Here is a 15,905-nt window from a genome sequence, read left to right as displayed (position 1 = left end):
TAAATTCAAAAAATAAACTTTTTGAGGGTTTATTCAGAACTAATTACTTGTATTGTAGTAATATTTACTTTACAAAGAAACGTTTAGAAACCTGTTATTACCCTAGACAAGTGATGCGCCATTAGCATAAACGATAGACATAAGTTGTAAAAGTAATAAGGTGGAAACCTTTAGTTATAAATACCTAGAGTACTGGTCATTTGAAAATAGGGGCTATGTATCACGGACTAACACCTTTTAGTTACATATGCATACACCCTGTATATTTTACTTGTTCTTTGATCTACATAAATAGGTATTTATCGTTTTAGTGTAAACACGCGTTTTCCGAATTCAAATAAAATTCCCAAACCCATCTCGGTTGGCTTTGAATGGCACGAGACATTTAAAAACACATTTGTGTTTTAACCGTTGTTTGTTCAAGAGGTGCTTCCTTTCATTTAGCCGCCCGATCGTTCTAAAGCGGTTAAGTAAACAAAATGTTAATGCGTTTGATCGCGCGCGTCTAGGAAAAAAAGAAAAAAAGCATGGAACGAATCTTCTCCGATTTTACACCGAAAGTACTTTTGGAATTATCTAAAGTGCTGCCATCCGTCTTTGCAACGGTGAGAGTAATCTGACACTTTTTTCATCTTCCTTTCCTGTACTCCTCTCTTTTTGCCTATCTCTCTTTCTGTATTGTATATTCGAACTAACTTGAAACCTATTAGTTTTGTTTATGCTATAGAATTTTTTGGAATAATGGTTTTAAACGTAAAAAAAATATTATCGAATTTTTCGGAAAATAACCAGAGGTAGACGTTCACACCTAATACGTATGCATTTGAAATTAAAAAATAAGTGTTGAACATGCAAGAAGTGATAGGACAGTACAAAATAATTAAGTAAATATTTGTATGACCGCTGGGATTTACTTTTTTCGAAATAATGTAATTGAAGGTACAAACAAATGTAATTCGGTCCTGGAAAGAAATGTACAACGCAACGCCGTATTCAATCAGCTGGTAGTTAGCTCCATCAATATTGAATTTCTTGTATAATTTTTTACTAATTTTGCATTGTTTGTTATTTATTAGATTAGATTAAGTGTGATTCAAAATTTTTATGTTACACCCAACCTGCTTGTTCTTTTAACGTTTAGTTAAACGATATGCAATTCAATGAACTAATTCAGAAATGCATTTGTCATTGGAGTAGGTCAGTATATTACTGTAGAACAGTTGTAAGAATGATCTGCCATGATACTTATTTACGTGTTTGAATCGTACGGCCCGCTGTGGAGGACGAAATTCTTGATTACACGCAAAATAGCTGGGAAAGTTGGTTCCTCTCATGTAACAAATAAAGAAACGGATGCTGCATCCATATCATTTGCAGCGAGTGGAAACTTTGCTTCAAATTGACTTTCAGGCGCGAGTGGTTTTGTGTTGGTGATTTCGATCTGAATTCACCATGCGATTCCTTATTGCATTTGGTGTACACCCTCTGAAATTCTGCACTTATTTCTATTACACTCTGTATAATAGTGTATAGAATTCGGTAGCCAAATCGAACTCTGTGAATATAAATCAAGGTATCTAGCCGACATAGTTTTGGTAACTTCATTTTTTTTGTGTTGCGCTGCTCTGTCCTGCTGGGTCCTTATTCCACCACCGAAATCAATGTGCGCGTACACAATACCTTGTTAAAAAATTGCACTATTACTGTTAGCAGTAAAAACCACTAGATGGCTGTACATATATTGTCTGTTGCTCGAAGAAAAACATTTATTTATAAGTGCCTAAATTCTTAATTTAACAATTGCTTCTTCTTTGTTGCAGGTAAGGATTCTGTTTCATTCCCAAATAAGCACATCCTTAATCAACTCATATTAAAAGGAAGGATAGAATTGACTTCAAAACAGGTAATCTTTTTACCAATTTGTGCCAAATGTATCACTTAAAGATATATGAAGGATCTTCCAGCATGTTTTCCAACAACTAAAGAAAAAGTACTGTTCGTGATGTCACCGTAAGAGTCATTTTACCATGACTTCAATAGTCGATGGGCTCTTTATATCATTCAATACTGTAGAGGTAGTTCAGAATCTCATGATCCTTGGTCTTAGGCTGTTCAGTGAAAAAACTCCTGTTCACTGATTTTAACAATTTCAACCACCTAAAAACATTCGCCGTTCATTCCTGGTTGTATAACTACGTGCATGAGTCGCTGTTTTCGTAATGTACATAAGAAAATTACGTTAGAATTTGAAATGCCTCTACTAACGTCGTGTTGTAGATAAGGATTTTGTTGTATTCAAGGTGTCCCAAAAATGACGTTGAACCTGGTGTTCGCGCAAGGTACTTGTTCGCGCAAGGTACTAGAACCTTATTATTATTATTGTTATCATCAAAGTGTCTTCGGTAAAAGAGATGAGGGTGGCGGTACCACCCCTACCCCATTTTGGTTGAACTCTATAAATTGAGTTTTTTGGTACAAAAACAGGTGTTCGAAAAACTCTCGTGAAGTCTCCTCAAATTTCATCTATACTAGCTAAGTTATGTCGTCAAATTAATTCTTCTTCTTTTTCTAAGTGTTAATTGTTAAGTGTTCCTTAAGTTTGTATATAGTTTTTTGGTTAATATACGGTTAAAAAACATTGAAAAGTTTATTAGAGAAAGTGAGCTCTTGTCAAAGTTACAAGTAGCACTTCCACGAAACACCTGGTAAAAATGAAACAAAACCCTAGCGAATCATACCCTTTGACGGGGCTAATACAACGAAAGGCTATTTGTAGGTTATAATTTAAGAAAATCGAAGCAGTGCCCGCTTGCTTGTAAGGCTAGTAGTGGTTTGACTTTTTATAGTGTGCTCTGTATTGTTCGGTGGAAATCTGACTCATTAGAGCAAAATACGAATTTCCTGGTTGCGCTCAATTGACCTGTCACTTTAACAATTCCTTTAAAATAGTAGAGAGTAAACTGACCACGGCGCTATTGACGTATAATACATAAAAAGAAAAATAGTAACTGCCGTTCTGTTAATGTGGCCCCTAAAAAAATGTATTCATAAATTTACATTTTACGCCCTTAATACTTAAGCTGCTGGTATGTTAATTTATGACACCGGCTGGTCCTCCAACACCCACTGGATATCATTGACCCTCCCCTTAAACGATCTGTCAACTTTATTGCTTCCTCTTTCGTCTAGCGGGGAGCGTTGTGGTTATATTTATATCCACTCGTTCTGTCAACACCATCCATAAATCCTTATAAATAATTTTAAAACGTCATTCATCTTTTTCCCCGGCTATTCACAATTAAAACCCGTTCCGAAATAAATGCTTTTAAATCATAATCAACGATGCGCCCGCCGCGCCGGTACGAACGCCACCTGCCTCCGAAGACGTGAGGAGGCGGCAACACGAAACCTCGTTCTGCCGCTAATTACTCGTGATAAATTAAAATTCAGAACAAAAAGTTCGTTTTGGAAGCGCGAGGCAGCGTCTCCAGTGGCGGAGAGCGAACTTAAATGGGTACATCCAAAAAAAGAGAAGCAATTAGGACCGAAGTACGTCCGTATAGCGATAAATCTGGCACGATGCGCTCTTATTTAGATCCGGAAATCATGAATAAACATGGGTTTCTAAGTTGGCGTTGCCCGCCTCGTTCAAGTAAGCCGGCTGACAAACGAAACAGCGCGTCGGCTTGCTATTAAAAGACGATTAGGTGGCGCTTACAGAAAAATCAGCGACTGTAGGCGGATGTTGGTTGATGAAGATTAAGTTTCGCTCAATTAAGAGCGAAAACGTGTTTTGAATAGTAATAACGCGTTGTATAATGTGTTCGGACGTTGAACATGCAATTAATAAAGTATAAAGTGAAAGGATGTGTTAGACAGTTAGATAACGGTTAACACGGCAACCCTTTTAACATACCGTGCCGTCAAGATAGTTTTCTTCCTACGTACCGATAAGTCATAATAATTAAAATATACTGGCGAATAAAAGCTGACTTCAATACTTTGCCCATATGCACAAACTTAAATTGAAATGTTGACAACTGCACAATCATACTACCGGAGATGTAGCCTACGCAAAATGAGAAAGATCAGACGGAATTGACGAGGTTATTTTATTATCCTCCAACTATCCACTCTTATAAATGAAATATTTTTTTTCAAATTTAAACGAGACCACCCTCGAGGTATGACCTCAAGGAGATATTGAGGGCCATGGTCTAGGATTGTTTCTCTTTCGGTGTGATCACCGATAGAGTCATTTATCTGACATGAATCACTGCGGTTGGCAAGGAAGGTAGTACTCAGGGTTTAAAGTCCTGACTGAGTCTCAGTAGAATCACAGCCTGTAGTATGTATATATTCATATATGTATCAGGGAAACGGTTTTCATAATAACGTAATCTAGTGTATACCACCTAAACTCCTAGTACATAACTCTTCACAGAAGCTAAACGGGGAATCCTATTCACTTGGAAAAGTAATGATTTATTATAATAGTTTACTTCTTCGTTTGACAATTTTTTTTACCCCCGATTATGCTTATTTAAAGTTCAAAAACAAAATGAAGAACATATATAAGGCCCTAATATCTGGAAAAAGAGGTTGGTGACAGATTAACTGTAAAAAAAAATTGATCATGAGCCGATAGTCGTCGAAATGACTTAAAAATTATTCCAAACAAACGGAAAAGAATATTTGTGCCTACTCATATATAGATTCTACCTATTGTTTGATATATTATATGTCTTACTGACATCTAGATTAACATATCTCAGCATTATGTTTGTGTCCTACTTATGGTGGTTTTGAATTCTCAAATGCTGTCATTCTCCGTTTAGTAAAATACTTCAAATTGAATAATACTAGGGCAAATTGTAAGGTTCCTGCCAAAAACCATGTAAATTTAATTTTTTTGGATAAAGTTCATCTTCTTATTCAAGTTGGTTGCTTTGGGTCGATACGTTCCGCTCCAACTGTTCCAGTTCCTTACATGCCTTCAGAATAAAACAATGTTTACAATTCATCAAACTGTGCATTAATTTTTTATTTTTTATTTAATTCCTTCCTTAGTGCTAACCAGAAGTCTAAGATGGAAATAGGGGAAGCCGAATATTGTAGGTAATTTAGAATCTTATGAACTTTGGCCTGAAGATTCATTTCATTGCCACCTCTTAAAGATTTTGGCAGTCATCATTTACGTTTTATCTAGAACTCCATACCTATAATTAATCTTTTGGTAATATCCAATACGAATGCAATTAGATCCGCCTCTCGCGCATATAAAAACATCTAATATCAGCTTGCGGAAGTGAAGGATGTGTTGTTCCGTTGAAATCTGAGGGGGTCTACTAAACACCATGCAATTGTGGAACAGTTTAGATCGGAATAATAAGTAGATCCATCGAAACAATGATGAAAGAGCACGAAAGGTCCGTTCGACTGAAGCAATACTGCAAATCAGTCTTGGCAGAATGTTTGGGACACAGAACATGATATTTAATTCGATCTAACGAAGGTATTAGCCAAAGAGAGTTACTTCCTTCCTAGGGTCGCAATAAGGGAGCACTTGAGATCCACAAACACCAGAGCAGTCCCAACAAAAAAAACGGATACCACCTCGATACAGCTTGGAGACAGGTGCATAGCGACGCGACAACGTGAAGTTGCTGAAGATGCGCCTCGTGATAGGAAACGAAATATTCAGCACTTGACGCTACCATTATTCGTCATGGGGATTTCATCAATAAGACGCGGTTAGAATCCGGAAATTCAGTTTCTTTAGGCAGCAGCGTGAGATCCTTAATCAACTTGTACTTAATATCATAGTCTATACAATTTTACCAACCTGCTTTTAGTTCCGTTCTATGAGGCGTAATTGTTTTCAGTTAATTGTTAATTAGATTGGTATTCTTTTGTTTTTATATTTCCACTTTGAAGTATCTATTATTACTGCCGACAAAAAACATCCATTTGCATATGATAATTTGAGTTCCCTAAAAAACATTAAGAGTATCATTAAATTGTTACTGTTTCTATCGTCATTAAATTTGTTGCAGAGTCTTCCCTTTAGATGCTTAATTGTCTTTTAATTGTTTCTTTTAGATTACTATTTATAAATGGTAAAAATCAAGTGTTTACGAATAAAAGAATCTTCAAAGACTGCGTTCTGATTCTAGACTTTCCGTTTTTGTAGTGGGTGTACTGTTTTAGTTTTATTGGTTTATTCTAACAAGCTTTTACTGTTTTTCGGTCCGTAAGACATCAAACAGCATCACGAAGAAGCATGAGAAACATATGTCAATCAGCTGCTGTAAATAAACGCGTTTCTACACTAGTCAAGGAGCCAATATTTTTGGTTTCCACATCGCACGCTGTCGCTTGGCTACACCTACTTGTCAGTCGGAATTATAAGTGGTTTCTTCCCGAGAAAAGCCAACGCCTCCAAAAACCCAAAACGACTGCAACGCCAACGGGCCAGAAACCGAAATATCTTAATGCGACCTTATACCTACCTATATGTCGTATACTGACGCCGCCTCATTTCTATTTTTGCGATTACTGGAATGAAGAAAATGAAGATGTACAACTGACATACGATCAGACGAGATGGTTTTATTACTCTTTCGTTTTTTTCTGCTTTTATACGAAGTAACGAGACACTAAAAGAACATCATCGCAGAAATGAAAAGCACGGTATTCTAAATTCTAATTACGCACTAACAGGAATTTGGCTTGCAGACATTTTAACTTCACAATTTTGTGACTTGGTGGAAGTGTCAGAAACACTATTTCGTGACGATTTGTTTCATTTGTGGGTTGGGTCGTATAGTGATTGCTTTTTTTTTATTGCTGAGTTTGGAAGAAATAAAATGAGCTCTTTGAAGTTGTCACCCTCAAATGCGAATTTTTTAACAAAATTGGCATGGTTCGTTTGTACAAATTGCGGTCAATATAGACCAACATTTTTTTTTTGTTAGCCCGCACAAATATATGTGTGAATCGAGTTTTAAGCTTCTAATATGGAGTTTTTAACATATTGGTAGAGTTATCGATAATATTCTGCCGAACTGAAATTATTTTATGAGTGAGTACAAACGTAGGGGTAGATATAGAGGGGCAAAAGAATACTATTTTTAGATTTGCAGACTATATAGCAGTAATAGCTTCTAGAAAAAAGGAATTAGAGATTAGCTTTAAATAAAATGGAAGCGGTATTGACAGAACAGTATTGTATGAAAATAAATAAAAGTAAAAGAAAAGTAGTGGTATGCAAAGTAAGAAAAAGTAGGGAAACAGCGAATATAAAGGTAGGAGACGAAAAATTAGAAGAATTGTTTGATTCTAGGAAGTCAGATAAGTCAGGACGAAAGGAGTAGTAGGGATATAAAGCAGAGGATAGAGCAGGGTTGAGTTGCCTTTAATAAAAAGAAGTCACTTAATTTAGAAATTCGAAAAAGATTGTTAAACTTGTATGTTTGGAGCGCTGTACGGTTATGAAACATGGACGGTGGGCGCGGCGGAAAAGAAACGGTTAAAAGCGTTCGAAATGTGATGTTACCGGCGAATGATGAGGATACCGTGGATAGAGGAGGTTAGAAATGAAGAGATAGAGGAAGAACAGAGGACTCTATGGAAGTTAATAACAAATAGGCGAGATAGGTTGGGAGGACACCTTCTCAGACACTAGAAGGTTTAGTCAGAGACGCATTAGAGGCAGAAACATTAGTTAAGAGGGGTAGAAGTAAGACCTAGATTAGATTACTGTTCGCAAATAGTTAAGGATTTGGGTTGCTCTAGCTTTAGGGAAATGCGAAGATTAGCTCAGGATAAGAAAGAGTGGAGGTGCGTGTCCAACCAGTCTTAAGACTGACGACCTTATGATGATGATAAGTAACTTTCGATTACTCTGGCAGTAGGCATAAACTTTTTTATGTTAACTATTGAACTGTAATTGAAATGCTATTTATTGGACAAACATTTATTCCTAAAGTACAAAATGACTAATTAAACTAAAAATAGACTCACCGAAAATACCATTATAAATTGATACCTACTAGGGACACGTGTTTCGCCCACTTCTTAATGTGTGCATTATCAACGCGAGACTGGATCAATTTCTATATTATATGTTACTTTAATTCAAGCGTTTCGGTTACTTCCTAATACTTAGCTGCAATTAAAAATAGTAATACGGTTTCATGTATTTTACAAAAACTTACTCATTTTATGCTTTGGTAGTCACTGTATGCATATTCGCCCTCTGAAGGTAAAATATTATTAACACTAGTAGTTATAAAGCAAATTATGTAATTTTCAGTAAAGTTTAAAATATCATATGTAAGCACTTGCTAGTAACCACTGAGAGTGCATATTTGCCTTCGAAATAAAACATAATTAAAAATAAGAAGAAATGCAATTAGCTGTGTAAAAAGCTTTTGCATTCAAGATACGAAGAGAAAAATAGTTGAAAAGAAAGAACTGTAGATACTGTATATTGTTTTACATGCATAACACGTATGAATACGTGTTTATATGTATTCTAAATAAAATATGTGACGTCAGTAAAGGCATTAAGGAAGGGTGAAAATTATGAATATAAAAGCTGCATCAATCTCATTGTAAGTAATATCAGTTTAAACGTGTGTTGAGAAATTGACGCAATTCTCTTTATCTTGTTTAGGTGTCCATAATGAATTTTATCGTGGTAAGTACAGATCTTTAATTAATTTATTTATTTCATCTTGTGAAAATGCCCTCGATTTTTTAAGAGACCCTTACTAGTATTTTATTTCCACACTTTCCATGAAATAATAGAAATAAGCAGTATTAGAAATATCCCTTAAATAAATGCCAGATTATCCAAGCTGTAGATTAAAAATTGCACAAAAAAAGAAGAAAATTAAACTTATCTTGCTAATAAACTGTTCAAGTTACGCCAAATTTTCCGAGGTTGATCATAATTTGCTACTCCTTCTTTTACTGTTTTCTTATGAATGTAAGAAACATACAAAAAATCTCATGCAGAAGGCAATACTTTATTCAGTTTGTAATTTTTGTACCAGGCTCAAACAGTATGTAAGTAAATAATCATTTTTTTTTTATTGTAACGGTATGTTTTCCGTAAGTATATCTAGTTACAATACCTCGTTAGAACGATTTGATGAAATTTTAAAGTATTCAGGATGACCTGAAAATAAAATTTTTATAAACAATTAATAACTCAACCTTGTAAAGTGATCAGTTTTGTATGGGCTCCAAGTAATTAATTTTGTTGCTCATACAGTTTCTGTAAATGCACGGCATTAACTGTTCGATATGGCGGTACCCCCCCGATTGCTAATTTGCTGAAGTTATTTCGAAGAATTAATGGACTGTAGATTTTTTTNTAACGGTATGTTTTCCGTAAGTATATCTAGTTACAATACCTCGTTAGAACGATTTGATGAAATTTTAAAGTATTCAGGATGACCTGAAAATAAAATTTTTATAAACAATTAATAACTCAACTTTGTAAAGTGATCAGTTTTATATGAGCTCCAAGTAATTCATTTTGTTGCGCATACAGTTTCTGTAAATGCACGGCATTAACTGTTCGATACGGCGGTATCCCGCCGATTGCTAATTTGGTGAAATTACTTCGAAGAATTAATGGACTGTAGATTTTTTTATATATACAATTTTATTTACACATATACAAAGTCGATTAATGAATATCATAATTAATCATAAGGAATAACTTTGTTTTGGATTTCGGTTAATATTTTGGGTTTTAAATTGATTATGATTTGAATCGAGAATTGGACCTGTTTAAAATCTAAACAAAAACTTTTGGGTGTTTCATTCCCACCAGTCAGTAATACTGAAGGGGGGGCAATCCCTCCAGATTGCACCAGAAGGTAGTATAATTTATAATTTACTTCACCCCCACAATAAGGAGGAAAAAAGTAGAAGTGGTTCATACCTGAAAGTACATCTGGTTCTGAAGTTACCAATTCAGGATCAACCCTTCGAGAAATTTAAAGTCTGAGAAAACCAGATAATAAAATTAGTTTAGCTAGTCGGAAGACTTTGCATTTACGACTAGGAAACAACATCTATTTACAAAATATACAAATGGGTACATATTTCCATATTGTCGGAGATGAATAAAGCAATAAAATCTAAGAATTATACTAAAAGTAAACATAAACTGGAAGATGTGTTTGTAACACCGAACATTAACAGTGCTTTTAATGCTAACACACGTCTACAAATGTATATGTTTCTTCTTTTTTGTGCTATTTCGTTGTATATATTGCGCATAGTTTGTCATATTGCTCACTTTAAGCTCCTATTTCATATAGGTACTTGGTAGGCGGTTGTCTAAAATAAAGAATTTCACCTATTCTCTGTGATAGGGTGAAAAATTTGAAAACCTCGAGGAAGATAATGTAGTTTTGGTTAGAAACTTTAAAACCAATTAACATTTGGTGACTAGAACTATACTGATAAATATTTACCGTTGACTGTACCATTGCAGTATAAGTAAGTTTGTAAGTTTCAATGTAATTGGTAATCTCCGAAATTAACTCATCCGACTTCGAAATTTTTTTATCAGTATTGAAGTTGTACACTTTAAAATGGCCTAAAGACATTAATAAGTTCGTGATCGGTAATTTATCGAAATAATCAGGTGTAAATTACAATTTCGAACTTCTCGATTCTCACCTGCAGACCTTGGTCATTTCGATAGAAAAATCGATCAAACCGGGGTTGATCTATGCAAGCAAATTAAATAATAATACAATTAATAAAGCTGGTAATAAACTAAATCCATATGATTTTCGGTTAGTCCTAACCTTCAAAAGACGCGTCTATAAATTTGACGGCTGTCGGATCATTAGTTTGTGAATTATAGCATTTTTAGTGAAGCAACTTTTGTTATTGTGAAAAAAATGGATAAAAAGGAATTTCGCGTGTTGATAAAATATTGCTTTTTGAAGGGAAAAAATACAGTTGAAGCAAAAACTTGGCTTGATAACGAATTTCCGGACACTGCCCCAGGAAAATCAACCATCAAGGATTGGTATGCTAAGTTTAGACGTGGTGAAATGAGCACCGAAGACGGTGAACGCAGTGGACGCCCAAAAGAGGCTGTTACGGACGAAAACATTAAAAAAATCCACAAAATGATTTTGAATGACCGTAAATTGAAATTGAATGAAATAGCAGACACTCTACAGATATCAACGGAACGTATACATCACATCATTCACGAATATTTGGGTATGAGAAAGCTCTGTGCAAAGTGGGTGCCGCGCGAGCTCACTTTTGACCAAAAACAACGACGAGTTGATGATTCAGAGCAGTGTTTGAAGATGATCACGCGTAATAAACCCGAGTTTTTGCGTCGATATGTGACAATGGATGAAACATGGCTCCATCATTTCACTCCGAAGTCCAATCGACAGTCATCGGAGTGGACTGCACACGATGAACCCGCTCCAAAGCGTGCAAAAACGCAACAGTCGGCTGGCAAGGTTATGGCGTCTGTATTTTGGGATGCGCGTGGAATAATTTTCATTGACTACCTTGAAAAAGGAAGGACCATCAACAGCGACTATTACATAGCGTTATTGGACCGTTTGAAGGACGAAATCGCCGAGAAACGACCGCATTTGCAGAAAAAGAAAGTCCTGCTTCACCAAGACAATGCACCGTCTCACAAGTCAGTGAAAACGATGGCAAAAATTCATGAATTGGGCTTCGAATTGCTTCCGCATCCACCGTATTCTCCAGATCTGGCCCCCAGCGACTACTTCCTGTTCTCAGATCTCAAAAGAATGCTCGTTGGGAAAAAATTTTCGTCGAATGAAGAGGTGATCGCCGAAACTGAGGCCTATTTTGAAGCAAAGGACAAATCGTACTACAAAAATGGTATCGAAAAGTTGGAGGATCGCTATACTCAGTGTATCACCCTTGAAATGTGTTTTACTATTTTAGGCCGGGGACTTTTCAATTGACCTGTTATATCTCATAAAAGCTTCAAAAGTAAAATATTTTATGAAACAAATTAAGTTATTAAACATCATGGCATAGAAAAAGGAGTATATTGCTTTGAAAATATTTATAGTGATTGTAAGAAACCAATGTTCTGGCATAAAAAATTGCTATGAAACTTCATTACAACAAGTTCTTCCCCCTTTGAGTCACTGTGAGCTCGAAACATTAGCACCATTGCTGCGAGTGGTCGAAATTCACTTTTGGGAACAATTTGTTTAAAAAATGTTTGAAAAATTAATCTTAAAGGAATTGTTTGTAAATAGATATGCACCACATCGTACATTGTAGAATAAGAAATTGCTGATACTAACTACGGAATACTATTTTGCCCTGTGCTGACACTACTCATAATTTCTTTTATATACAATATTAATGGAATCAGAGCCAACCGTTTATAACTTAGCTGAATCGCTTCCTGGAATTGATTTTATCAACGATTGTCGCTGTAAATGTAATCTTGCGCCTAAAAGATATTAACCATACAATTTGGCAGTGCTATCTTTATGATGACCAGAGGTACAAATTTGTAAACAACCTTGCTCGAATAAATATTTTTTTATCCAACACGGTGTACAATCTTGTTACGGTATCTAATTTTAAAATTTGTTCATTTCTACACAATTTTATTGATGAATGTAATCTCAGTTTCTAATGTAATTTATATACTCTAACGTGAGCTGTATTGACTTCCCTGTGAAGTCAGAAAATGCTAATTAAATAATATAATATATCTCTATCAATAGATATTTACTACTTTGAAGTACTATAGTTAGCTGTAATTTCCTATCTGTAGAAGACGGTACACTACTTCATATCAATCTTATCTGCATGGAGTGACTTTATTTGCTGCATATGAACGCATATAGATAGTGGGCTGATGGGAGTCAAATTGCGGTGCATGTTTCGAGGTTTTGTTAAATTCGTGGTCGAGAACTTAACATTTTTTGTACGTAGTAGGCATTATTGATGTGAAATCGGAAATTTCATAAATGGGACATCATCATCATCATCACTAAATACGATCATCAGTCCTAAAACTTGCTGGGCATGCACTTCCACTCTTCCCTATCCTAAGCTAGTCTCCGCACTTCTCTGAAAATATTAATGAGGAATAACACACATACATTTATTGTAGATTTCCACAACCGTTCTTATGATATTTGCTTCTTCTACAAATGTATTTGGCAGTGATCAAGATGATGTAAGTGTGCAATCATAAGTTCAACAAAAAATATTATTTTAATTTACCTTTTTGGTATCTAAGCATCATGGTGCCCATTACCATTTCGACTACTCTGTCCACGCTCCTCACACCGGAGACAAAAAGGCCCAAACGGAAACGAGGGATGGTAAATTCTTAAAAGGGTCCTATACGCTTCATGAGGCTGATGGTACGAAGAGAGTTGTGGAATACGCTTCCGATCCATATCACGGATTTCAGGCTTTGGTTAAACGACTGGGACATGCCGAACATCCCCACCATGCTGAAAGTCATGTTGGTGTTACTCATTGGGGACATTTTTAAATTTACTGAACTTTCATACTCTACAAATTATTTAATAGAGTACATTGTACAATTGTTACAGGCATAAAGGGTTGGAGTAATTGTAATAACAGGACTAATAAAATAATCAAATAAATACCGTAATGATAAATTATTTTATGCATTTATTTATTTTCTTTATTTGACTGAAAAGTAATTGTTTATCGACGTTTCGCTAACGTCTATTTAATGGTTTAGCTACATCTTCAGGAGTTCCTCCGACGGAAGCCGATCCTTATATGTAAGTTTCTTGAGTCAGAATCAATGAACTTTCTAAAGATTTGTTAAGGGTTCAGTACCTCAGGAAAAGGAGAAAACTGAAACCGTTTAAGTTTGCTCATGTGTTCGTTGGTTTCTTTGTCTATTTACAGCTCCTTTTCTCAGAAAATTTTTACAATGGAAAATTAGACATAGTAATCTTTATGGTGGTAACGCATATAAACCTTCATATATCTCATTAGATAATAATTAATAATATAAATATACACTGATTAGTATTTTGAAGAAGGTTGATCAATGAGTTTATTATTCTTAAGGCTGATTCTGATCTGATTCGACTGGGCTTGAACCTTGACGAAACTCTTGTACAAACTAGAATGGGTGGATCCGAAGTAAAAAACACCAGTATCTAGCAAGCAGGAGTTAGAGATAGCTTTAAATAACATGGATGCGATACTGACAAAACAGTACTATATGAATATAAATAAAAGTAAAACAAAACTACTGATTTGTAAGGGAAGAAAAAGTAGAGAGTTTACTTTGTATTTTAAATGGTACGGTAGTATACTTCTACTATCAATTTTTCTTTTTCTTTTAAGCACCTGTATGACAAATGAGTTGTGAACAAAATGGTTTGTTAGTGTGTACAAGCATCCTCTGCAAGGAATTATTAATGTCATCCACTACATTAACAGTAAGTGTATATAAGAAAACACTACTCTGGATAAATATAGTCGTCTTTTATAGTAATATTGGTGTGATGTGCGATGTTCTAAGCCCCATCCTGCCTTCTCCGAAGCACTCATTCACCAACTGGTATAGATAGTCACTCAGTAACTCGCATTGGAAACAATATAACGAGGAATTTGGCGAATTGGAATGAAGTAAGTTGTGATTACAACTCCTTCGGCGGTTTTATCTGCTGTCGTCGTAAATTTATCACATTCATCTAATATTCGCCTTGAGATCTATCTTAACTTCCAAAATATCGACTCACAACAGTGACGCTGCATATCTATCTAATTAAGTTAAACGAATCTGGTGACTTGGAATTTTTCGATAAAGTTATTTATAGTCTGAAGATGTCAGAAAATTCTACACTTGGAATGCCACCGACGACATTCATTTGAAAGGCAAGAATTCCAGTTGTTCTTTCTTCAGAAATTGAAATCGTTTGAAGTGGCCCATGTAGTAGCGGTAACAATCAAAGCATCGCGTAAAAGACAACCTTAAACAATTTATAAGGGTAGTACATGTAGAAAAAGAATCTCAAATTGCCACTGAAATAAAGAAGTGCCCAGCATTATTTGACACTGTTTAAATTATTTGTGGCGGATCGTGATGAAACTGTATATGAGGGATAATCTTCAATATTTAATAATGCAATTTAAACCTGACCTTGAATTGGTCTAGCCGGAGTAAGTGGTAAAAAAATGAGCCAACTTTCTACAACAATAACAATAATAAATGGGATAATGTGTGTAATGAACGATGAGAGTTCGCCACTCTTAACCTAAAAACTAGCCTTAGAATAAAAAAATTGTACAAAGCACCCTTGTTGAATGATGCCCCACCGGATGTGCACCATCATTACCACAGAGATAGAGACGTTGAGAGTGAGTCCAGTGGGAAAAGTAGTGCAGCATGTTGTCCACTTTATTAATATGTCGCATTGATAATTGACGAGTTATAAAAACATCTAAGAATGTCAATTTTGTTTTTAAAATAATCAAAATTGAGTTGTAACCCTTCTTTTACTCATTTATATGCTTTTAAAGGGTGTACAGGTCATTTCAAATGGTTAGAGATGCAACCTTGAAGAAAGCTGTGCGAATAGAAAGAATACACACTAGGCGTGAGTAGGACAGGTTTGGACGAGATAAAATATGGTTGAATTTAGAATTTTGCCACGGCGCGTCCAGGAAAAGAGAAGGGGCGTATCTCTAACCATTTGAAATGAGTTGTAGTTTTTAATGATTTTTATCTAGTCGTTTTCCTTAACTTATTATTATTATTATGGAAGATAAAATAATTCGAAGTGGTCTGTATTCTGTCGAAACTGTCAGACGCGGATCGCGATTTCGTACTACAGATGGAGTTT

At 35.3% G+C, this 15,905-nt stretch overlaps 1 protein-coding gene across 1 annotated transcript in view; it reads left to right on the top strand.

Annotated features, from left to right (window-relative positions):
• The window catches only part of LOC108738842 (larval cuticle protein A2B-like), a 221,276-nt gene extending 207,633 nt beyond the window's left edge, over window positions 1–13,643 (top strand). The window contains exons 2-4 of the mRNA XM_025973491.1: window positions 1,821–1,903; window positions 13,178–13,243; window positions 13,307–13,643. Coding sequence (XP_025829276.1) covers window positions 1,821–1,903; window positions 13,178–13,243; window positions 13,307–13,567 — 410 coding nt within the window. The 3' untranslated portion in view covers window positions 13,568–13,643. The remainder of the gene's footprint in view (window positions 1–1,820; window positions 1,904–13,177; window positions 13,244–13,306) is intronic.
• Window positions 13,644–15,905: the final 2,262 nt, after the last annotated feature.

This window comes from Agrilus planipennis, unplaced genomic scaffold (genome assembly GCF_000699045.2).
Source record: "Agrilus planipennis isolate EAB-ADULT unplaced genomic scaffold, Apla_2.0 scaffold150, whole genome shotgun sequence".
In the NCBI taxonomy this organism is placed as follows: domain Eukaryota; kingdom Metazoa; phylum Arthropoda; class Insecta; order Coleoptera; family Buprestidae; genus Agrilus; species Agrilus planipennis.
This window is presented reverse-complemented; position numbering and strand designations above follow the sequence as displayed.